The 24820-nt window shown below is 39.8% G+C and overlaps 1 protein-coding gene across 7 annotated transcripts in view; it reads right to left on the reverse strand.

The window, feature by feature from the left end:
- LOC308701185 (transcription factor COE3) overlaps positions 1-24820 on the reverse strand; it is a 115947-nt gene that overhangs the window by 15170 nt on the left and 75957 nt on the right. For 4 of the 7 annotated variants that reach the window (XM_081383338.1, XM_081383334.1, XM_081383333.1 and 1 more), the window contains 5 exons: positions 20877-20958; positions 20672-20789; positions 19149-19279; positions 18551-18677; positions 5881-5969 (listed from right to left, as the gene is read on the reverse strand). In XM_081383338.1, coding sequence (XP_081239464.1) covers positions 5881-5969; positions 18551-18677; positions 19149-19279; positions 20672-20789; positions 20877-20958 — 547 coding nt within the window. Of the gene's footprint in view, positions 1-5880; positions 5970-18550; positions 18678-19148; positions 19283-20671; positions 20790-20876; positions 20959-24820 lie in introns of all 7 variants that reach the window. The other 3 variants (XM_081383336.1, XM_081383332.1, XM_081383335.1) reach the window with 1 other exon arrangement.

Below are 24820 nucleotides of genomic sequence, written 5' to 3' on the forward strand. Positions count from 1 at the left end.
GAAATTGCAAGTAAATTTCACAAATAATTACAAAGAAATGGCAAGTAACATTTTTTAAGGAAAAATCACTTAAGTCATCTTGAGGCTTGTAAGTGATCAGATTTTATATTATTAAATGGAAAATAAAAAAATCCTATAGACTTACAGTAAAGCAGAGATATGTGGCAAATTTAAGGACCAGACTATCATCAAGACTTTGGGGTAGCCTCTTTTTTCATGGGCTAGTCAGCAACATGAGCAATGTAAAAAAAAAAAAAAAAAAAAAATGTATTGTTATACTGTAGCAGCTACGATTAATAATAATAATAAGGCAAAATGTATTTTTGTTTTAATGTGCCCCTGAGCTGTATCATTCAGGACTAGTGAAAACGTTTTTAAGTGCACTGTAAAAGTGTTTTGTGATATATTTCAATGGATAAAATTAATAATAATGTATTTTTTTCATAGCTTTGTTGTATTCCTCATTTGCAAGTCGCTTTGGATAAAAAAAGTTAACAAATGTATAAATGTAAAACTAAACTATTTTGGTTAGCCTGTAAAATATAAAAAGAAAATAATTATTTGAGAAACCTAAGAAAGTTGAGGCATGCAGAAACAGAGAAAAAGGAGAGAGATATATAAAATGACTTCAAACAGCCACGAGGTGAATAAACTGTACAGTTCTGCTCTGTGGACTTAGCTTTACTTCATTATTTATGTGGCGTCTACAGAACGACCTGCGGCTACTCTACACACGTTCCCCTCACACATCTCTACAAACTATTTCACATCACACTTTCTCAGCCAAAACAAAAAGTCCGGCACATTCCTCTCAAATTAAGTCTGCCAGCACAAATCAGCACTGCGTTCCCTGTAGTCAAGCTGCTCTATAACCTCAATATCACTCGGAGGCTCAATACTCTCTGTTGAACCCCTAATGAAATGCAATCAATGATTGATAAGGTGGCAGTTGCCCTCGAGTGGACCCGCTGATGATTACAGCCGGTCGGCCTGAGCACCTGACCCCAGTCTGGGCTCCAGAGGTGTGCCACCCGGCCCTGGGAGAGACCGGCGCTGGGCCTTTTGTCTTATTAGCTGACTGTCGAGGTGTAAAGATCTGCCGCCTGCCAGGCATACAATTAGTCATCCTGTGATCTTTATTACTCTAGGGTGGTGGTCTTTCTTAGCAGAGCCCCAATTCGACACCCTCTCTTCCTCACCCGGGAGCCCCAGGTAATGTTGGGGATCAGGTGATGGCATTTTACGGAGGGTCCCTTGCATCACAGGTTAAGGACGAGGCAGGAGTGTCTCTTGTGCTACCAAGAGGACCGTGAGTGATCCTCTGCAGGGTCAGCGACTGGAGGAATCGGCCCACTCCATCACCCCCGGTTCCTACATATACAGTAAGTAACTTTTGCAAGATTGTTTGCAGCTTTATAGGACCCTCTTGAAAAAAAATAAAAATAAATTAATTAAAAAAAAAAACTTAGAGATGCCTTTATGGCTCTTGAGACACTAAATTGTTTTTTTGTTGTTGTTTTTTTAATTAAATGTTATGTTTTTAGGATGCAAATTATATGACTTCACGCTATTGGTAATTTCCATTTCAGCACAATCATGTGAGCTTTATCTTGCAACCCAAATCGAAAATGTAAATTGAAAATATAAAAATAAAGCTAATTTAAAATGTTAATAATAACATATACATAATACTAAAATTACACTGTAAATAAACACTTGGCAAAATATGATATATTAGTATTAACCATGCATTTTACCAAGTGACAGGTAATAAAGTTTGTTCGGTTACACTTTATTTTACAGTACGTGCACTTACATGTACTTACAGTTTACTTACCTAAGAAAAAGGTAAAAAGGTAACTACATGGGTTAAGGTTAGGTTTAGGTGTAGTTTCAGGTTCAGTATAACCCAGTTATTGTAATTACTGTAATAAGTACATAGTATATGGGGAACAGGACTGTGAAATAAAGTGCTACCGTTTGTTGAGATTCATCCCCAACATCAAATACATCTCCTCCCTTTTAAAAGCCTATTATTTTGTTATCCAAAAGTGCAATTATATGCTAAGCTGCATTTTAGTATTTGCATTTAGCATTGTTTTTAGCATTAGCATCAGACTGCCCGAGACAAAAAAGTTCTCTCTTTGTTGAACAAATGTCTGTAAAACTCTTTTCAGTTCTAATTGGAACCTTTCTTTTTAAGAGACAGGCCAGGAAGGGTTCGGACTCTACGAGAGATTCGCTCAGGGAGGCATGCGAGCGGCTCCTTCCCCTGAGAGGTGTTCTGGATGAGCTGGATTCATGTCTGCATGTTAATCTCTTCACTCTACCTGCCAAAAGGCAGAGAGCACGTGTTACGGTGCATCAAGATGCCTTGTTCCTCTCCTTTTCCTTTTCACAGACCTCCACAGCCCAGCATCACAGCATGAAACCATCTCAACACTCCAGGCCCCCTGCTGTCTGTGTGTGTGTGTGTGTGTGTGTGTGGGGGGGGTGAATGGGTCACAAGGAGTTGCTCGGAAGCTCTACAGTTCATTCAGCACAGGTAACAAGGTGAGTCTGTTTGACTTAAGATTGGCCCAACTCTCGGCTTTCTAGCCCTGAAGGCTGTCTCCCGACAAGCCTGTTTCTATCTTCCTCCTATCTTTTTTTCCTCCTGTTTTCCCCTTGCTTTCTTTCCAGGGGCTCAATTATGGGAGGATGGTTCTCAAGCGCCCGGCGAGAGCAGATCAGCTGACCCGGGAGAGCAAGCCATCCGACAGGTCCCCTAACAATGATAAATCACACACACACACACACACACACACACATACACTGAGCCTGGTGAGCAGAGGTCCACCACACACATACATACATACATATACACCGTTACAACTTTCACACACACACACACGCACACAAGCTTATCATGCTAATAAAGAGCAACTGATAAAGTAAAATGCGCAAACATGACAAGGCAAAGGAAGTCAATAACATACTTCCTCTTAAAGAAGACGTAATTATAAAAAGGGCTTAAAAAGGAGACCGGGGCTAGTTGTCACGCAAGCAATATCTGAACAAGCCAAAACTGCACAAATGTATTTACTTTAAAAGTAGCTTTTTATGTTGGTTTGTTGGATGTCATTGAAACATCTAAAAGCCCTTTTAATTAGAAACATTTTTGTCAATTCAAATTAACAAGTCACAGGCTGTTGTACTTTATGGACTTTATTAACGTAAATATCTGCTGACCAAAACGATGTCTGTTACATTTTACAAACTTTTTTTTTTTTTTTCATAATTAATTTGCTGTTTAATTTAAGATGAAATCCTAAAATATGCTGATTAATGTCTGTTAATTAAATTGTTAATCAAAGTTACAGCATATAGTGTAACAATATGACCTGTCAAAACAAAAGTTTTTCCATAGTTGTAATGTTCAATAGCTTTTTAGGGTCAAGATTCACATCCATACAGAAATTGACTTAAGTAAAAAGTGTGTCAACTAGCCCCCGTCTCTATATTCTACTTTTGTCCAGGTCTTCAGAGAGCTACCACATGTACATAAAGTACATATTCTCTCTGAGTGAGCAGAAACCCCATTTCTGAATGCAAACAACAGGACTTTTCGTTTAATTTAATGTGCATTTGATTGTCTTGTGTTGGAAGCAGACTCATTTGCTAAGAGAGACCACCATTCTGAGTTCATAAGACACGCCATAATCCAGGTGTCCTTCTGAGAGGATCTCACAGGTCGTTAACCTCGCGGTAACCTGGGATTGCCAGCGAACGTGTGTCCCGAATGCCAGAGAGAAACGCAGCTGCCTGCGGGACAGAGGAGCGTCCTGAATCACGTCCATATTCATGATCTATCTGGACGGAGAGGTGTGTGCTCACGGCCAAACTTGGGACTGGAAATGAAATTATAGATAAACCTGATACATGCCTGGCCCCAGCAAAGGTCGTCAGACAAACACAGCTGGGTTTCTAAATGCTGGGGCCATCACTGGCACACACACTGCAGATCCGATCAGGATTTTGGAAGTCAAGTAAATGTAAAATTCACAGTCAAACTCTGTCATACTGTCAAACAATTCTGTTATACACAAATAAAAAAATGGACCAAGCCCAAAATGGCAAAACACTAAGCCTTTAATTGACTTAACCACATATTATTGGTCAGGAAATTTAAGCAAATGCACTACTTATAAAGCCATTGCTGTCTCAGAAAAACATCAAAGACAGAATTAAGTTTTTGGCAGAAAATGGAAAGTTGTGTGTGGAGTGATGAGTTGTATGGTGATGCTCCAGTCTTCAAACATCTGGATAGAAATATGATAATAAAAGCATCTCTACCACACAGAAGCATGGAGGAAGTGTGTCATTGTGTGGGGAGCCTTTTAGCTGCTGGTATTGGTGAGATACTTCACTGTGAAAAGTCATTTAATGCTTCGGTGTACAGGAGAATATTGCAAAATAGCTTGCTCCATACAAATGAAAAGTTATCTGAAGAGAAATGATTAGATGTTATTTTTTAACAAGACAATGCTCGTGCTCAAACTGCAAAGTCAACCAAGAGAACAAGTCCATCAGGCTCATGTTTTGGCGTGGTCAGAGTCTTGACTAGAACCCGATAGTGAATATTTGGTCTCACATTAAACTCAAACGAACTACCAATGAACTGTGTCAACATTGAGTGACTGACACGTCTTTCTGTAAAAAGATGTCTGCAAGTTGGGGAAGGCTATTCCGTGCTAAGTTACTGTATCTACAGTTTTTGGTTCAAATTCTTGCTAATTTCCTGACCATTGATTTGTGATCAAATATTTTGCCCTTTTTGGCTTGGCCCAATTTATTTACTTATTTGCATGCTCAATTACTTATTCATTCACTTAGTTATTTATTTACCTCCTTTCCTGCCTTATGTATTTACTTGGTTATTTATTTATAGGCCTGTGTCAAAAAACGAGGCACCAGGAAAAGGAAAAAGGCGAGAAAAAAAAAAACTGTCTACATTCTTATTGAGTTTTCCTCTTGAATGTATAAGTATATAAGAGGTGATAGCTGGCGGTCTCCCCTTGCCACGTATCACAGCATCAAAGCAGCCAGACAATGTATGCTCACTATTAGTATCAATTTACAAATAAACTGCTTTTTTGGTGACTGGATCTCAGATGTCAGATTTTGATAAATGGTTTCAATTTGGCAGCTGTTTTAAAGTGTCAGTCCGCATCAGATCTGATCCCCTCCTACACCAGAGCCCTGCCCGAAAGAATCTCTCTCACTTAGCTTCCTGCCTTTTTAGGGGAAAATAATCTTTTCATACTAACCAGGCGGCAAACCGCCCAGGGCACCTGACGGCACATCAGGTTTTTGCGCTCGACTCGATGTGTGTGCGTACGCATGTGTGTTTTGTATATATACACACAGTCTGCACCCGTTGCATATCAGCTTTGTTCTTTGATTTGTTGCTTGTTGCTGCCCCAAAGCTGCAATATGCCACCAGCATGGATAACAGCACAGATCTAACCTCCATCTCACCCTCTCAAAGCCCGCATCACACAAACAGTTGTTTTTTCATTCACAAGCTGGAACGAGCTGCTCTTCTACGCTATCAAACAGAAGACCCTCAGGCTTTCAGAATCAAGGTTTGCTTCACAGACATAGAAAACACCCATCCTTTGCAGCAAGAAAGGAGATGCAAAGCCAAATCGGAGGCTGGAATACTAAATGCCCATCTTGCGAATGTTTTACACCTATTTTAAAGTTTATGTCAAGCTTTTCTTTCAAAAACAGGAGAGGTTGTGTAAATCTAAAACACGGCCAGGAAGAGCGAAATGTGTGATTTTGACTGAACAGAAAAAATATGCAGCAAAAGCAATGACTTCAGACCGCACTTACCTTAGGTAACCTCTCTGGGTCTCCAGGGTGGCGAGGGATGACCTTCTGTAGCCTCTGGAAACCGTAGTCTATGGTGGGTTCATTCAGAGCTGCGGGACAAACCGAAAATAAGATGTTTATTTGATTTAAATGACTGCAATTCTCTCAGAAACAGACCATTATGTCATCTCGTCCATTTCCCAGAGTTCTCTGCCATGACGCCCCAGAGTTCGGAAGGATTAAATATCAGTGCGTGTGTATGTACATTTGTCCCTGTATATTTGTTTACATTTGTCCTGTGGCATCAATCCAAGCTTCCCCCTGTGTGAATTTGTTTTATGAAGTGTTTAGTGAGGCCCTATGGCCTTCCTGTCCCCCTTTACACTTCTTTATTCCCAAACTCTAACCTTTCCTGCCTAATTCAATTCCTCTGTTCTCTCTCAACCCTGCTCACGTTTTATTTCATTCTCTCACAGCAAACAGCACCTCCTCTTTGCCCCTCTTTTCCATCTCTCCGTTGCGATACGAAGGCAGAAAGAAACACCCGGAAAGCAGTTAGGGAGATATTTCTCCATAATCAAGCCCATTAATCATAAAAGGCTGTCAAATTTGACTTTGGGGACAATTTGTCAGCCTTCTTGCCCGGTCCGCTTTTGTCACCGTTGCCTCTTGTATTCCGTAAGGATGATTGACAGTCCAAATGCTAGCGAGTAGAATACCTAGTTTGCACTAATATGCATAAGCGGTGCTTTCATGAATAAGAATAAGGTGGCTGCGCAGGAGCAGGGGCCTCTTTTCAAAGGGCCTGGTGCCGTTTGTCGTGCGTGGCAAATAGATGTTATTACCATTATAACAATATTTGTTTTCTTTCCTCGGGAATGGTCTCGGCGAGCTGCTAAATCAAATTTGTTTGAGCCGGTTTCACAGCGAGGAGGAGAAAAGAGCTTGTGGAGTGACAGCGGTTGTGTAGGGGGGGGGGGATCTTTGTGACTCAATGTGAAAGTGAAGGAACAGTCTCTCAGGACGCTCTGAGAAAGGCACAGTGGAAACGATCGCGTTCCTTCTCCGGGTCAAAAGAACTGCGGTTTGATCAAACGGCAGTGTTATTAGACTCAGTAAGCGATCTATGTGCCATTGTTTTGTTGTGTCATTTTTGGACAGTCTGCTTTGCGATAATTGCCGCCATCTGGATATAAAGTGTCAGGGAAAAAAAACAGTGCAAAACAGAAGGAGAGATAAAGAGAAAGAAAGAAAGAAAGAAAGAAAGAAAGAAAGAAAGAAAGAAAGAAAGAAAGAAAGAAAGAAAGAAAGAAAGAAAGAAAGAAAGAAAGAAAGAAAGAAAGAAAGAAAGGAAGGAAGGGAATAAATAAGGAAGGAAGGAAGGAAGGAAGGGAAAGAAAGAAAGAAAGAAAGAAAGAAAGAAAGAAAGAAAGAAAGAAAGAAAGAAAGAAAGAAAGAAAGAAAGAAAGAAAGAAAGGAAGGAAGAAAGGAAGGAAGGAAGGAAGGAAGGAAGGGGAAGAAAGAAAGAAAGAAAGAAAGAAAGAAAGAAAGAAAGAAAGAAAGAAAGAAAGAAAGGGAATTAATAAGGAAGGAAGGAAGGGAAAGAAAGAAAGAAAGAAAGAAAGAAAGAAAGAAAGAAAGAAAGAAAGAAAGAAAGAAAGAAAGAAAGAAAGAAAGAAAGAAAGAAAGAAAGAAAGAAAGAAAGAAAGGAAGGAAGGAAGGAAGGAAGGAAGGAAGGGAAAGAAAGAAAGAAAGAAAGAAAGAAAGAAAGAAAGAAAGAAAGAAAGAAAGAAAGAAAGAAAGAAAGAAAGAAAGAAAGAAAGAAAGAAAGGAAGGAAGGAAGGGGAAGAAAGAAAGAAAGAAAGAAAGAAAAAAGAAAGAAAGAAAGAAAGAAAGAAAGAAAGAAAGGAAGGAAGGAAGGAAGGAAGGAAGGGAGGGAGGAAGAAAGAAAGAAAGAAAGAAAGAAAGAAAGAAAGAAAGAAAGAAAGAAAGAAAGAAAGAAAGAAAGGAAGGAAGGAAGGAAGGAAGGGGAAGAAAGAAAGAAAGAAAGAAAGAAAGGAAGGAAGGAAGGAAGGAAGGAAGGAAGGAAGGAAGGAAGGAAAGAAAAAGAAAGAAAGGAAGGAAATAAATAAGTAAGGAAGGAAGGAAGGGGAATAAAGAAAGAAAGAAAGAAAGAAAGAAAGAAAGAAAGAAAGAAAGAAAGAAATTGAATGCAAGGGAGGAAGGAAATAAAGAAAGAAAAGGGAAAGTGAAGTAAGGGAGAGGGAGGAAAGAAAAAGAAATAACAAATGAATGAATGAATGAATGAATGAATGAATGAATGAACAAACACAACAAACAAATGATCAGATGAATGAACAAGCAAAAACAAACAAAATAGCAAAAGAAGGAAGAAAGGGTGATGGAGGAATGTAAAAGAAGAAAGGAATGAACTAACAAACAAGAACAAAAGAGAGTTAAGGAAAGAAAAAATGAGAAGAGAAGAAAGAAAAGGAAAGAGACACAGGAACAACGGAGGAAGAGCGTCCATGAGAGCAATTTCACAAAGCAATCCCATAAAACTTGCACTTTAATGAACCGTTGAACAGGGGACATGAGAGGGAGGGCTTTGTCTCTCTATCACACCCCCAAGAAATTAAGCCCATTACTTCTCTTATTAAAATCCCCCTGAACTTTGACCCCAGCGCCCCATTGGCTGCCTGCAGGGCCTCTGTCCTCTCAGCCAATCGATACGGCTGCCTCCCGCCGAGAAGTGGGAGTAATTGGAGAGTGTGTGTGCACGGGCCGAACCCTGACCCCGCCTGCATTACACAGCCCATATGAAGATAGATTGCCTGATTTAGTGTAAACATATGCTGCAATTCTAGCCATCAGTGCCACTTTCTCCGTCGTAATTTGTATTGATTTTTTCTCCCTTCCTCTCAGCCATCCACGCGTCTTTGCTGTGCCTGACGTGCGATTGCGAAAAGGGAAAGATAATGCAGTTCGCTGAAGAGGTGGCGAGTGTATGTGTGTATGTGTGTGCGTGTGTGTGTTGGAGGAGACGAATAGAGGGTTGCATATTTATTATTAATTTAATCATCTCCTTATTGCAGGCGCTGTGGGGCTGCACATCTCTTTTCTCTCTCTCTCGTTCTCATTTGAAGGTTATCACACTCTCCACTGAGATCTACTGATGCTAAATAGAAGGTTGCTTTGGAGTGTGAGGTAACAGTGAAAGATTAATATGATTTCCTCTTTCAGATGTCCAGTGGGACGGGACAACACAATGAGCCGCCATGGAAGACAAATAAAAACATTTCCTCATATGCTTGCATAACTCTATTACCGTCGAAATTTTGATCATCAGCACGGCAGGGTCAAGTCTGAATCGTGTCTCCCATCATCATCGACACACATCACAATCCTCTCAGCAAAACCGTCAAGCATTTGACCTCTGACATGCAGTTAACCTGCACGGCGCACCTGCGTTTGTCCTCACATATCAGCTTGTTGAGTCTCCATCTATCTAGCAAATTAGAGGTAGTGCGTGCAACTCTGAAATCAATCCCGGCATACCTCTCTGTTCTTATTACACGCTCTGCAGAAGTCAGAGGTCAAATAGGGCTGACTGGGAAACCACTCAACACGCACCGACTCATGATAGCCAGACCTAATGAGGGCAATGCTTACAGCATGAGTCTTATGGAGGGAAATAAAAGATGAGAGGTAAAGATATACAACCAGAATGAGAAAAAAGCTGAGAAGGTAAATGAAGAATTGACTCGACACACAGGAATCTGAATTGGGATTTGAAATGAAGTGACAGGAAGAGGAATAAAGTGCTTTGCATAAGTTTAGACACCTATGCTAAAGTTGACTAAAAAGAGGAATAAAAAATCATCTTTTGGAAACTGAACTTGCTTAATTAAAAAAATAAGGAAAAATCCAACCTTTAAGGACACCAATTTTCTTTGTGAATGAATAATGTATCGCAAAGAAATAAATGTTCTTCCTTAAAATACAGGGTGCATAAGTTTGGACACCCCTATGTTAAATTCCCATAGAGGCAGGCAGATTTTTTTTTTTTTTTTTTTTTTTTTTTTTAGGATACTATGCATCCTGATTAAGTTCCCTTGGCCTTTGGAATTAAAATAGCCCCACATCATCACACAGCCTTCACCATACCTAGAGATTGGCATGGTTTTATTTCAGTTAGCCTAAAAGCTAGTTTGATTTGCATTGAGAGATGATCTTATGGAAAGTACCCCATGCCAATCTCTAGGTATGGTGAAGGCTATGTGATGATGTGGGGCTATTTTAATTCCAAAGGCCAAGGGAACTTTATCAGGATGCATAGTATCCTAAAATTAAAAAAAAACAAAAAAACTTAAAAATAAAAATCTGCCTGCTTCTATGGGAATTTAACATAGGGGTGTCCAAACTTATGCACCCTGTATTTTAAGGAAGAACATTTATTTATTTACGATACATTATTCATTCACAAAGAAAATTGGTGTCCTTAAAGGTTGGATTTTTCCTAATTTTTTAAATTAAGGCTTTAAGTTCAGTTTCCAAAAGATGATTTTTTATTCCTCTTTTTAGTCAACTTTAGCATGGGTGTCTAAACTTATGCATAGGACTGTATTTTGAATGACATCTTAAACATTAAAACAAGGCTTTGTCAAGCCACATTGTAAAGTTTGTCTCAACATGCTTTGTTTTTTAGTTAAAAATGGCATTTCTCTTTCTTTTAATTTCCATTGATTTTAATCGTCTCAAATTTGAATTGCAATGCTGCATGTTTGCAAAAAGTAATTGGAATTTAAAAAACATTCTCAATTCGAATTGTGAATGAAACACAACTCTGCTACACAAGCTATCACAGCACTTAATTTCCCAGCCGAGCCCGAATAACTCGTCTCCCGCCAACTGTATGTACGTTTAGTTTGCGCTTGTTTACATCCATGCTCTTCGATGGGCTTACATCTATTTACCCTCCACTGTTTTTCTATTTACTTTCTCTTGTTCCCACTTTCCAACAGGCCCCCCGGCTGATCATGTTTCCCCTCTCCCTGATGGCATCTGTCCTTGCAACATGGGGCTTTTTAGGTGCCATATCCATTCCTGTTCTCTCCTCCTTAGCCCCTGTGATGCAGTGATCGTAAGCGTAGTCATGCCCCCTTAGGCCACAATCGCAACCGTGTGTCCGCGCCATTCAGCGAGAGGCTATTTCAGCGGTCTCCCTCCTAACGCAGACTGAATGATTTTAGATGGAGCCCTCGGCCCATCTAAAACACTTGATCAAGCCCTGGTCTGTCCACGGGAGGCGCATTGATGGAATGGGGAATTTGATGCAGGTTCGGATTCCGATGCAACATGCCTCAATTTCTCATTTTCATGTGCTACATGATTGATATGGGAGAGAATGGCACCAAGCGGCTCTTTCACCTGCAGATGGGAATCTCGCACTTAGATTGCCCCGCTACTCTTTAGGGGGAAGACATTTACAGGTGCGCAATGGGGCGACGTGAGAGGAAGCGATTTGTTTTCCGGTTCTAGTCTGTCGCCATGAGGTCGCAGATCTGGCTTGTTGACAAACGTCTGAAAACCGGCGCGTGTCATCGATTTCAACCCATCCATCTCCTCTTTGTCTTCACGTCAGAAAGGCCGTGGCACGTGGAAATACATCGCTTCGCTACTGATGGAAAAATCAGAATGCGCTTCTTTGCACCATTCTGAAGGAATAAAACAAGAAGTAAGATTCTGATCAATCATTTCGGCCCGCTCCCCCATCCCTAACCCCTGCAACCCCCAAACATTCCCACCACCTCCTCCTCCCTGGATCGATCCTCATAGAAATTTCATGAACTTTAAACTGTGATTGACAGTAGAGGCAAGGCTGCTTTAAAGTGGAGAGCCACCAGGGAAGATGAAGAAAAACCCACCCCAGCCTCTTCAAACACGCAGACAACACAGACTCGCTCGCACAAAAAACCACACACTTTTAATTACGACTTGAACGCTTCACTGTTATGGCAGCAATTACGAAAGCCGAGCTAACCTTGGTTTACCCCTATGTGACACCGCACTATGAAACACTGTCTGGATTTTTAGGGGCAGATAATAATCAACAAATGATTCTCACATTTGGTCTGACGTTATAGTAAGGGAGCAACAAGATGTCCCGAAAACACAAGTGCTGTATCACTTCAAAGGGGGGGGGGGGATTATTATGTATGCATGTACAAGATGGGAAATAAGATCAGTGGATTAAAATAGGAGGTTGAACATTTGATGAGCTGAGGAGGGCTTTTCTTCACCAGGGGAATGTGTCATTCCTCTACAGAGCCGAGACTCATATCACTATCAAAGAAGTCTCTTTTCTCTTAAAGAGGAGACCTGTGGAACCAATGTTGGATAATTAGTGATTTCATGGGGGGACACTTTAGGCTGCGACTCCAAAATAATAACAGGCTCCTCAGGTGGGGGAAGTATGGCTTTGAAGCACACTTCCTTGACGTGTCACTCAACTTAATCAAGGCGCTACAGAGGCAATTATCTAACAGATGATTAACATATCTAGCTGGCAAGGCAAACGGATGCAAGCGGTAATCAGCATGGCTGCATCACTGTTCGTTCTCCGAGGAGAAAGAGAGAGAGTAGGGGTAACAGAAGGAGCTTGGTGTGTTACTGTCACTTCTGCTTCACTACATTCAAGTCACTGCAAAGCACACACATTTCCACATATCTGAAGCCCTGTTTACAACTGGTATTAAGATGCGTTTTGGTCGATCGGATCACAAGTGGATGACACTAGATACAGGAGTAGGCAAGGTTTAAAACGTTTTGAGCTTGTCCACTTTCGACCACTTCCAGAGGTAGGTAGTCGAAAACGCATTAGATTGCTTTTGTAGTGTAAATGCTTGTGTGGTCAAATGCGTTCAAACAGCCACAAATGACCGCCTACTCTCCGCCTACTCGCCTAATAAGTAAACATTATGGGAAGCACGCTAGCCTGATGAGATTTGAACTTTGGCTGGAGACCCAAGTTTGATTTGAAAACAAAAAAACGTACCAAGCATGTTCTTTCACCATTCCACACACTCTCGCAGCGTTCGGAGTGGTCTTGCGGCTATCAGAGCAGAAACGAAAGCTTACATTCTCCGTATGTTTTTCCAACTACATGTTCGAGTTTATTTTGTCAATTAGATCGAAAGATCTGAAAAAAAAACAAAAAAAAACATTTACCCGACCATAGACCCTCCCCTCCAAGAAATCAGGACAGAAGTGGTCAAAAGTGGACAAAAGAGACTGCTTAAAACACCTGGTTTAAAAGGGTATGTGTCTGCCTCGTCTACTTATGATCCGATCAAGCTTATACATCTTAATACCAGGTGTAAACAGGGCCTGAGAGTTGGTGCTGTGTATCATAGGGCTGAGAACCGCCAACTACGTCACAATACAATATACATCATAATACATGTGTCCTGATTCAATACATCAATACAGTTTCAATTTCTCTGATCCTCATGGAGTGGTTTTGACTTGACTGAGAAACATAGTCTCAGAGTTTATGCTTATTTAGATGACCTTTTTCTTCATTATGGAACTGTAGGAAATGCAAAAATAAATAAATACAAATGCACCAAAATGTTGGCCACCAAAAGCAAATACAATTATGAATACAAATAAAATAAATTTTTAGTTTTCACTGAAAGAGAAAAAATTGGACAAAAAAGTGGAAAATTATATAAAAAAAATGTGTTATATTACCAAAAATTATGTTATGTCTACAGAGTTAAAGAGCAATATTTAAAAAATACTAAATTATTGAAATATTTTAAATTATTATTAAAAAAGTATAATAAATTATATTAAAAAATCATTAAATTATGAATATAACTAATTATACAATTTAATATTTTTTTATTAAAAATGATTTTTTTTTAAATAATAATTATAAATTTAGATAATAATTTCCGGTTTTCATTCCGAGCATTTATTTTGGTGCATCACCAACAAATTTTGATTTAAAGTCTTCAAATATCAATGCGATATTATGCGAAAAAGCATTGTGGTACGTATATATCAATGTACTGTATGGTTGTTTTCATTTTGTCAAATACAAAAATATGAATGAGTAAATACTCCTTAAAAACTCTTTATGTTGCTTGGTTAAAAAGAAAGAAAAAAAATGATGATGTTTCTGCTTTTCTAACATTTGAAATTGGACATTACATAAGTTACCACATGCCAATAGCCTGGTTATGGATTCCACTAAAAGGCTGTACTTCAGCTACTGTCAAAGTATCTCACCAATATACGAAACAGTAAGGATACTGCTGACAGACCACCTCCTAGTGCGAGACTCACAAACACGTCGGCGTCCAAGCTGTGAAACAACTGAACGAAATGATGACATCATGCCGGGTCCTGCTCTACGTGCTCGGCAGCCCTGCAGAGCTCATCCAGTGGAACGTTCCGCTAATGTGTTCCATCTGCCCGCTACGAGGATGAAAAGGTAACAAAGTGGCCCATTGTTCCATGGCTTGTGCAACAAGTGAACTGCTCCTGGTCCCTCTCTGAGCTCAGGCTATGGGAACGGTTTTTGAGAAACATCAGCCACTGCATCCACAGAGCCTGTGCCATTAAGCTTTAGTGCCAGTATTAAAGAGCTTATGTAGTGAATGGCGCCAGAACCTCTGGCTGATGTGAGAACACAGCGAGCAGGTTCCAAATCCAACCCATGATTTTAAGTTTCATACCAGCTGGGTGCTCCATGGTTTTCCAATCAACTCTTCGGGCCCCAGGCTGTGGCAATTACATAGCTAGATTGAGAAAATCTTTGTTGTGTAGCTTTGACATCCAATCCCACCCTTACAACGATTCTCTTAGTCTCCTCCTCGTGTTGTTTCAAACCTGAAGATATTCACAAGAATGTTTCAACTGTTTGTCAGTATAATGAAAGGTATTGGGATCCAAAAGAATAACATGGATCCCATTGACTTATACTTAATGGACAAACCAAGCACAGAGACATTTTTCAAAATATCTACTTTTGTGTTCCACAGAAGAATGAAAGTCATAGAGGTTTGGGTATTTTTTGGGTGAACTATCCTATTAACAGAGCTGCAAGTCACAATAACACAATATGAACCTGAAGTAAGCATTAGTTTTACATTCACTTCTGGGAATAGCATAATGTATGAAGTCACCAAAAAACATATACACCCTTCCTAACCCTTTGGGACCGCGCCAGCCTAACCTACAACCCCATGACAGCCATTAGCTTCACAAAACAACCCCTTTTCTTCAAGTGATGTTCAAACAAGCTGAAATAAGGAACAGGGAATGGGTTGAGCAGTTGGTCGGGGAGGTAGTACACCCAGTCCCTGTCCATTCTGTAACACAGCACCCTATTTAAGTGACCCCTGAATCTTTTAAACAAAAGGTCTCACCCAGCAAAGATGCTACAGCTCTTGTTTGCAATGCCAAAGGCTGTCAGCCTGGAAAGTATCAGGCAAGTTCTGACAGGCACATTGGCACCCAGGAGAACAGCGCTCTTCATATTAACAGTCCCGCACCTCCAGTATCCTCTCAGCCTCTGTTTCTAGGATATTGTGCAATTGCTTGGAATGCATGCAGCATCTCTAAGGGAATATAAGCCCTCCCCCTTTCAGGAAGTTGAGAGGATGTTTCAGATACAAGTTTTATTTCTGGTGGATCTCCTTGACTGATGCAATCAAATAAAATGGTATACCCAAAAGGCCAAGTCAAATGCTGACTTTTTGATGCCCCAAATACAGCTTGAACGCTTGCAAACCAGGTGCACGATCTGCTGTCGTTTAACTGTACATCACTTCTGGTCACATGTATTATTATTATGATTATAATGGCAGAGTCAGTAAGTTACTGGCTATTGGGAGGGTGGTGTTAGCGTAGGCTGGATCCATGCCGCCAGTCTCAGAGCTTGTAATGTATAGATCAATGTGGCCGTAGGGGAAAGAGGATCAATGGCTGTTGAGTTATTGCAGTATTTGGCTACTGATTTTAGAGAGCTGTGTTTTCCCAGGAAAGTCAATACCCTCAGGCTCTTCACACTCATCTCGCCCTCCTTCCTCTAACCCAACACCTGGGGAGTCTTAACCCCCTGAGAGACAGACAGAGAGAGAGAGAGACATGAGCTGGTGGACTGAAGGACTTAATGATGCATGCAGGCAGAAAGCAGAACTAACAGAATAAGAGTGAAGATCTCTCCGAAGGGAGAGCGAGAGAGAACAGAGTAAATGTGAGAAAGCAACAGAGCCGTAATAGTTATCAGGTACCAGCTGCAACACTGAAAGTGAGAATGGACTTAACATTCTGCTAATCTAACAAGATGTCCTAACTAGCCCATGCCACACATGAAATGCTTTCAGGGAATTTGGACAGAGCCAATCTTTGATATTTCCCTGTAGAGCTAGACATGGTAAAGCCAGAGCAAGCAGGTGCTGAGTAGAGTTGTGTGATATTCAGAATTGAACTGATTTTAATAGCCTTTAATAGCAATGAAATAACATCATTTCAATTTGAACTGTGGTAGCAAACCGGATACAGAATTGCAATTCGATTGTTTGATTTTGTTTTGAATTTCTGTGAACTGGAAAGTAAAACCCTTTTCCTGTCATTCCAATATAAGTGCTGAAATCCTGTGTACTGTAGGCCATGTCCAAAATTCGAACTGATAAATTCTAATGTACTCAATTCTGAATTGTATCAAGTTGAACTATCTCTTTACCGGCCCCAGATGCTTCAATTTGAAGACTGTGAGATCACTTCCTGCGATGGCCGTGTTAACCGCAGTGGTATCAGAGAAGACATGCTCTGAACACTGCTGCTCTTGCTTTGCACTCCAGCAAAGATAAGACAGTCAACCTATAATCAGTGGAATGGGCACATTGACCGTCTTTGATGAATTTCTGGGGTCCATTACTGCTAATGAAAAGCAGATAAAAGGAATATGATAAAAATAATGTGTGTCTGCACAGAGATGCCAGTTTCCTTTGCCAATGTACGTATCCTCCTCCCAATCCCTAAGGCCTGAACGCTTAATTTCTGATGACCTAAATGTATCTCTTTCAAAATATTCAAACTGGCTTGTGTTCATTGGGAAGTGTCTGATGATAAGGAGTGAGTTTTTTTTTTTTGCTGGAATGCTGTGTAAAGTTGAGCTCACTAGGGCTTATGGGAAATCTCTGGTGGGAAAGACATCACTGAGGTTAGATGCACTCTCATTCCTCTTCAATTATGTACAGTCTGCCTATTTAGTATTTAAAAGCTCGCTTCATTTCACATTCATGAATATCACACATCTCTGGCACAGTAAATAAGTTGCTGGATGTATGTCAGTGCATCCACAAACTAAAATATGTATGTGTGAATCTAATTTGCAGTGTACAATGAAAATTATTTTGAGAAACAGAAAGATTAGGTACTCAGTCTCCAAACTATATTCTTATAGGAATTGCTATATAAAAAAGTGTATGTATATAGTCTATGTATTTATTATAAATTATATATGTTATAACAAAGATATGATATTAATATTAAAGATAGCATTAAATATATAAATATTTACTAAATGAATATATATGAATATATTAATCAATATTATATCAATATTTATATATTTAATACTATCTTTAATATATATATATATATATATATATATATATATATATATATATATATATATATATATATATACAAACACAATGTATATACATATGTGTGTGTGTTAAAAAAAATATATATATATAATGTAGTTTTTGTATTATATATATTATATTTATTTTTTATTTATTATAGAGAGATATATAATTTGTGTGTGTATATATTCTCATTGTCCTCTATCTTGTATGACCTTACATTTACTTTTGTCTCTGCTTTCTGATTCAGAGATATTTCACAGGTCCTCTTTTCATTCATCTTTACAATTTGCAACAGGCTTTCATTGCACTGAGAATATTCTTTTGAACTTTAAGAAAAATTCAAGCTATTCACAATGCAGACGCGGCGAACAGCTGTCAGTCAACTCATCTCGTCGGTCCGGCAGACATTAGCATTGCAAAGGAATGGTCGAAGGTAAGACAGGGCCGTCCTCTCTATTGTAAAGTTGTCTCTTTTTGCTGCTTACATGGCAAATGCTTCTGAATGAGAGGCGCTTTGAACAAAGAACGTGGGAAATACACTGAGATAAAGCTGATGTATAACAGAAAGCCTGAACACAGGCCTCTCTTTCTTTCTCTTTTATGGCCGTCGCTGTGACATTTTCTTATCACACCAAACAGTCCTAGATCTGACCTTTCGCCTACTTTGACTGGCATCTGGATTATTCTGATGGAATAATCGGTGTATGAAAAGCATTGATTTGACTAAATGATAATCGTCCTGCCTGTTGGACACAGGAGAACGGACATCAGCCAAAAGTAAAGACACGACCGCTTGTGTGGAGTCAAGAATGACCTGCTAACAGTATTCCATCATGGGAAAGCGTCTTTACGGGGAGAAAAGCATACAAGCCCTAGTATTTTAAGCTAACAAAGGCAGGAACTCAACAAAATGGACAAAGAACACATGCAAAAATCGACCTCTGAGAAAGATGACAGAAATGTATTCTGATGCCGGAGATGGTTGCAATGGCTCCAGGCAGTTGCAAAGTGTTGTGTACCTGTGTAGACGAAGCGTCCCGGAGCTCCTTTGCAGAATTGCTTGGACTTGTAAGAGAGTGTGACCTCCACGACCCCAGGGATGTGTCTAGGGGGCGTCTGCACCCGAATAGCGTGAGGTGTGATGAGCTAGAAGCCATCGGAGCACACGTTCAGTGGTCAGCACTCAGTACACAAGCATTGTCTCCAATGTTAACACAGTTAATGTGATAAAACTAAATAGTGATTCGTTACTCTCAAGGACACGGTTATAGATTTTAATCATATAGTGAGATCTGTTGTGCTGTGGTTTTTATCTCTCAAACTTGAAATCTAAAGTTTTATGTAATATTAAACATTAAATGTAAGAGTGTTTACATTATTGAAACAAATTTGATTTATATAAGCCCATGTGCAGTACCAGTACCAAATCAAAAAGCACTGTATTCTTTTAAAGAAATAGAAAGGTAATAAAGAAAGATAATAAAGAAATATTTAAAGAATAATTAATTGTTTAATAGTAAAATGGTTTGGCTTTAAATAAATAACTAAAATAACTAAACTAAACTAAACTGAAATAAAATAATTATCCTTCAAAAGGTTTTAAATTTCATAACTTACCTCACTCCAAACCAGCATCGTGCCGAAGACCACTTGTAATCCGTCAAAAAAGTTGTCCCCAATGATGATGACGGTCGCCCCCCCAGTCGTCCATCCTTCACTAGGGCTGATGGCCTTAATGCATGGAGTGGCTGCTTCGGAAAACAAGATCATAACACAAGCACTAGGTTAGAGCGGGTCGGTGTCAACGTTCATGCAACATTTGGGAAACATTATCATTAACCAAATTACCATTTACCAGTGTTTTACTCTACTCTCCACATACTCTCAATGCAAAAAAAAAAAAAAAAAACCTGATAAACAGGAAGTCCGATGACTGTAAAAGCTCATTTGATTATTTTTTTTCCTTTGGTGTCTGTGCATCACTCAGCTCAATAAAACCATTAAGATTTTTTTTGGTCTTTTATCGTAAATCCGTCTTTGAGCGGGCGGTATGGAGACAGACAGGCTGACTGAACGACTGGCCCAGTCTCCACTGGCTATGGACGGGAATTGATTGGTCGCAGCTTGGTGAGCTAACAGGCAAACCAAGGGGCTCTTGGTGCAACTTCAGACCACATTACTGCATATTGTGCTGTACACCAACGGCCACTTTACTCGAACGGCAGTATGGGAATGCAAAGTTCCCAAACTTTAGGCTCTGAATCAGTTCTGATTGCTTTTGATTGTTCTCTTTGTTGCATAAGGAATTTTGATACACGTGAAAATGAAAAGATGAAAGTAAACAACCTTTGGGCGTAATTTGCATTCACCTGTTGGGGAGTAACGGAACAGCTGTTCCTTTTTACAATATCTGCATGGGTATTCTATTGTGTTAAAGATGAAAACCTGCACAACTCCCACAATGCATCGCCATCAGTGACTTCCTCTTCATGTTCTGGTCTTTGGAGAACTACTGAAGAGTGACTAAAAGTAGAGCAGTGACTTTCCTTTTCCTCGATCGGGACACAGGAGCGCCGGTGATTCCACAGCGACGGTTTTCACACAAAACAGTCACAGAGCTAATCACATATTTTCCCACATACAGGAACTGTTCTGAGGTCAGCTGGGAGGTGATGTTCTGCGCAAACTTATCACTTCATATCAAAGTGACATTACCCAGTGCAGCCCCGTCAGATAGACAGATGTGAGACTACCTGTACTCCGAGAACTAGGTGAGGAAGTTGAAAGTAGCACTAACAAGTTTGGCTTTCCTTGTTTATTATAATGAATGGGGTCTCAAACTTAAATTTCCATTCAAAAGTTTGAGGTGATTTTTGAATGGATTTTAAGTCTCTTATGTTCACCAAGGCTGCATTTATTTGATCAAAAATACAGTAAAAAAGTCCAAAAAGTTTTACAATTTGAAATAATTGTTTCCATTTTAATACATTTAAATGTTTACTCCAGTCTTCAGTGTCTCATGAAATCATTTGAATATGCTGATTAGCTGCTCAGTTACTGTTGTGGAAACTTTTTCTAGGATTCTTTGATGAATAGAACGTTAAAAAACGTGTATTTTTTTGGTGAAGGTTGCGTCTTACCTTCAGAAGGGTCCAGGCGTCGCGCCCTCCGCCCATGTTTGGAGTTGTTGTGGACGAACATGTTATCTGACACGGCCAGGACATGGCCGTCCACATTCACTGTGGTGGACACCACCACCTACGGAGACACCAAAGCGTGATTACTCCCTGGTTGTGTGCATGTACTGTAACCACATTGTTTTTGTCCGCACATTTGTATTCTCACCTGAAACCGCCTCATGTCTCTGGGGTTCCCTGCATTTTTCAAACAGTTCTGATTACACTTGAGGAAGAATTTCAGGAAAAATCTGGAAAAGAAAGACAGAAACATTGAGTGACTCACTCAGCAGCTACATACAGTATAAACAGCCACCAATGAGTGATTTAGCCCAGTCTCAAAGCTGGCTCAGAGAAGACACTCTGTATAGACGTATGATGTGCAATTAGAGATGATATTTGATTTTTCTTCCTTTATATTGAAGTCCAACTCAAGCTTTGTTGATTTACTCGTATTTTTGCCTCAGCCTGGCGCTATTGATCGGGAATAGATATCAATGAAGATGAGCCGTAATAGCCTCCGCTGCTGGAGGTGGGCTACAGTACGAAATGGATTGCAGTCTTAATGCATTTCCCCTGGCTGGTAATCTCTATGCATTCATCTCCAGGACCATAAGCCCCACTATTTTGATGGAGTGCTTTCCTTTTAATTGCCACATTATCACAATAATAATCCGGGCAGTTAACAACCAGCAAGGTCGCAGACAGCCATGTCACATTAACCACAGGATAACCTCCGCCGCTGCCGCCCCACGGAGCGTGCGGAGAGAAGGATGCTGGGAGAAAAAGCGGCGAGAGAAGCCCCGTCTGCTATATAAATGGCCGCCATCTGCAGACGCCATTGATTTCTCCCTAATAAGACAGTAACAATATCTTTAAAAACACACGGTGCTAACACAAGCGATTTCTTAGAACCTCACTTTACCGCATGACATAATCACTAAATATACTTTAACCCCATCAGCACTCTTACAGCAAACACCCAGATAGAGATAGGAAAGAGAGAAATCCGGCGAGAAAGATGGAGAGAAAGGGAGAAAGCCTGCTCTCTTTAGCTAGTATCGACTGATACTTGATCTGGGTTGCTCTGTTGGCTGCTAATGCCCTTTATGGCCATGGAATACAATAATATGGGGAACCCATCCCTGAGCTCCATTCATATGATATTGGAGTCCTTGGAAGGAGAGATATGGATCAATAAGGATTGAATTAAAACACAGCAGGAGACAAGGGCTGTAAGTGAAGCTCTTCTCAGATATTAGAGAAGTACTGTGTTTATACACCGCCCCAGTCACCATCTGAAAGTAGAGAATCCTGCCTGGATCGTGGGCTGAAACCCGTCCCGCTTTGGCGGTTCTGGAACGGCACAGCCCTCGGAGTCAAGGAACACGGGGAAGAAAGAGAGAGAGATGAGGGCATGGAGGGGGAGAGAGGAGCACGTGATGGGAGAGAGTCTCGTAGGTCTAGACTTCTCCATCTGCCACTGGGCAGGAGTTGACAGGGAATGTGAGATTCCAGGTCTCATCCTGGAAAAGCGGCAGCACTTCAAAGCAGGTCGGCTCCCTTCGGATCGAGGCAGGACTAGCCCAGTGTTTGGAAGTGTGCGGGATGAGGGGGGTAGAGCTGCTTTTAGATGACAAGGCTCGGGGTGGAATAGAGATCTCACACAGGAAAACGGGGGCGAATGGAAAGGCACGAGCAGGGCAGATTCTGAAAGAGTCCAGTGTAACCAGCAGACTTTAAAGGAATATTCTGGGTTAAATGCAACTTAAACTCTATCGACAGCATCTTTGACTTCTTATGGGGCAATTTTTCTGTTCATCCAATAGATGTTTCAATTCTCAAATATAATATTGCATTATATAATAAACATAGAATTATTTTTCCATTTTTTTATTATTTTGGGTAAATTTTGTAAAAACATTTGCTATTTCATTTTATATATAGGAGTACACAATCTACAAAATAAAAACTAAACACTTAAATATAAATGTCTTTGTACTGTATTTTATATGCATAATTAATATTTATATTATTTTTTAGATATATATATATAAATTAAATAATAAATAATTATATATATATAATAATACATGTATATAAAATTGTTTAATGATCAAAAATTATGTTATAGCCTAAATATCAGCATTATATTGGCCATTGGACTATTGCAAAACCCAGGTTGATCACTATGCAAAAAATAAATAATTTAAAAACATTCTCCTTGCTAATTAGCACAATGACAGAATAAAAGCAAAAAAAAAAAAAAAAAGGAAATCATATATCATATACAATAATCATATCCTATCATTGTCACTTTCAGAAATACAGAGCGTTTTCATTTCCAGGTGTGGATACATGTCATCCTGAAGTCCCCTTGAGGCTTTGGCAATGACTGATATTGTACCTGTGATACAAAGACCCCAGTATGAAATGGACAGACAGCTATAGGAAAAGACAGAATGACAGAACAGGTGAAATTGAGGTGTGGACAGAGAAAGACGGAGAAGGGAAAGACTAACTCTCAGCCTGAACCTCTCCCTCCCCATCTAAAACTTATTAAAACAACATAAATAATTAATGACCTTCTAGAGCCAGGGCTCGGTTATTAGTCTCAGTGTTTCTTTTTCTCCATCCTTCTCTCTGTCTCTCTCTCTGTCTTTTGCTGTCTCTCTCTCTCTTTCTGCTCTTAAAAAAGTGGGTAAAGATAATGAGGGAGTTGGCGTCTCTGTTGTAAGCCGTCACCTCATTACGCTGGCCTGCAATCAATTACAGGGGGATGTGTGGCCCTGTCAGTCCCTAATGTGCCTCCAACTCCAAGTCAGGAATTACTGCTGGTCTACAGCACCCTTTACACTTCTCTCACTCCATCGCTCTGAATCTAACTTGAGGGAAGGGCTGGTGGGCTTCAGGCTGTGAAGGCCAGGGTCTCTCGCTTTTAGCTCAGAGAAAAGCTGTATGACAGGCCCTCATCTAAACCTGACTTTAGCGGTGTCAGACCACCTGACCATTTACAACTCTTCAGTACATTCACACACACACAAAAAAAAAGAGTTTGGATTGTGCTGGCAAACAAATGCTTATGTGATGTGTATAAGCCACTAAGAAATCTGAGAATTTGAGGACAAAAAAGGACCAAAATTATTTTAAAACTAGACATATGAATAAATGAAATATAAATGATTTGCTCCAAAGTAACTCTTTCATAGATTCAGTTATGTCTTTGTCTCTCCTAAACTTCCATAGGGAAAATAAAACTACTGTGTACTACTGTGGGTAGTACAGCTTAGATAAAGTAGGTCTCTGAATAGTTTGATAAGTTCAAGAAGATTTAGAAGTTTTGATTGCAGATTTATCAAATCTAAGCACTTTGTCGAAATTTCTTCAGAAACTTGTGTGAGAGATTACAAGTGGCTTTGGAGAAAAATCTGATAAACTGGAGATTTTCTATTCTGTCTTCATGGTATCAAGAAGAAAAAAAGGATATATTAATGGGATGGTTCATTCAAAATTAAAAATTCTCTCATCATTATTTTGAAGAATATTTTAACCTATGCAATGAAAGTGAGTGAGGTCCAAAATAACAGGGAACCAATGGGGTCCAAAACAGTGGGTCCAATTTCGGTGAACAGTTCTTAAAATAACCATTTTCTTCTTAATGTGTAGAATATCTATAAAGAACCTTTTTTCACCAGAGTGTGTCATTATAGCTCAGAATACAACTTGTTGTATCTCCACAAAGACACACGTACAGATTCACAAACATTCTTACACACATACACACACACACACAAATGTCCTCACATGATGTGTGAAAAGAGCATCTCTGTCTGCTCACCCATCGTCTCACACACATACGCACACATCCCTGGAGTCTCTCACTTATTATGTTAGGCAAGAAGAAGAAGAAGAAGAAGAAGAAAAAAATCAATATTTCAGCAGAGGTATTTTTAAAAGCTGCCATGGCTCCAATTCTCAGCCACCGCTAGTTGCTTTCTATGAAAAGACGCTCTTTCTTTGGGATGCTTAAGACGGGCGGCGATCGCTCTCATAGGCTCTGCATCAGATTAACAGGATGCTTTTTGTCCCATTCACAACGTTCGGCTCTCTCTC

The sequence above is a fragment of the Scardinius erythrophthalmus genome (assembly GCF_964197995.2).
Source record: "Scardinius erythrophthalmus genome assembly, chromosome: 13".
Lineage (NCBI taxonomy): Eukaryota > Metazoa > Chordata > Actinopteri > Cypriniformes > Leuciscidae > Scardinius > Scardinius erythrophthalmus.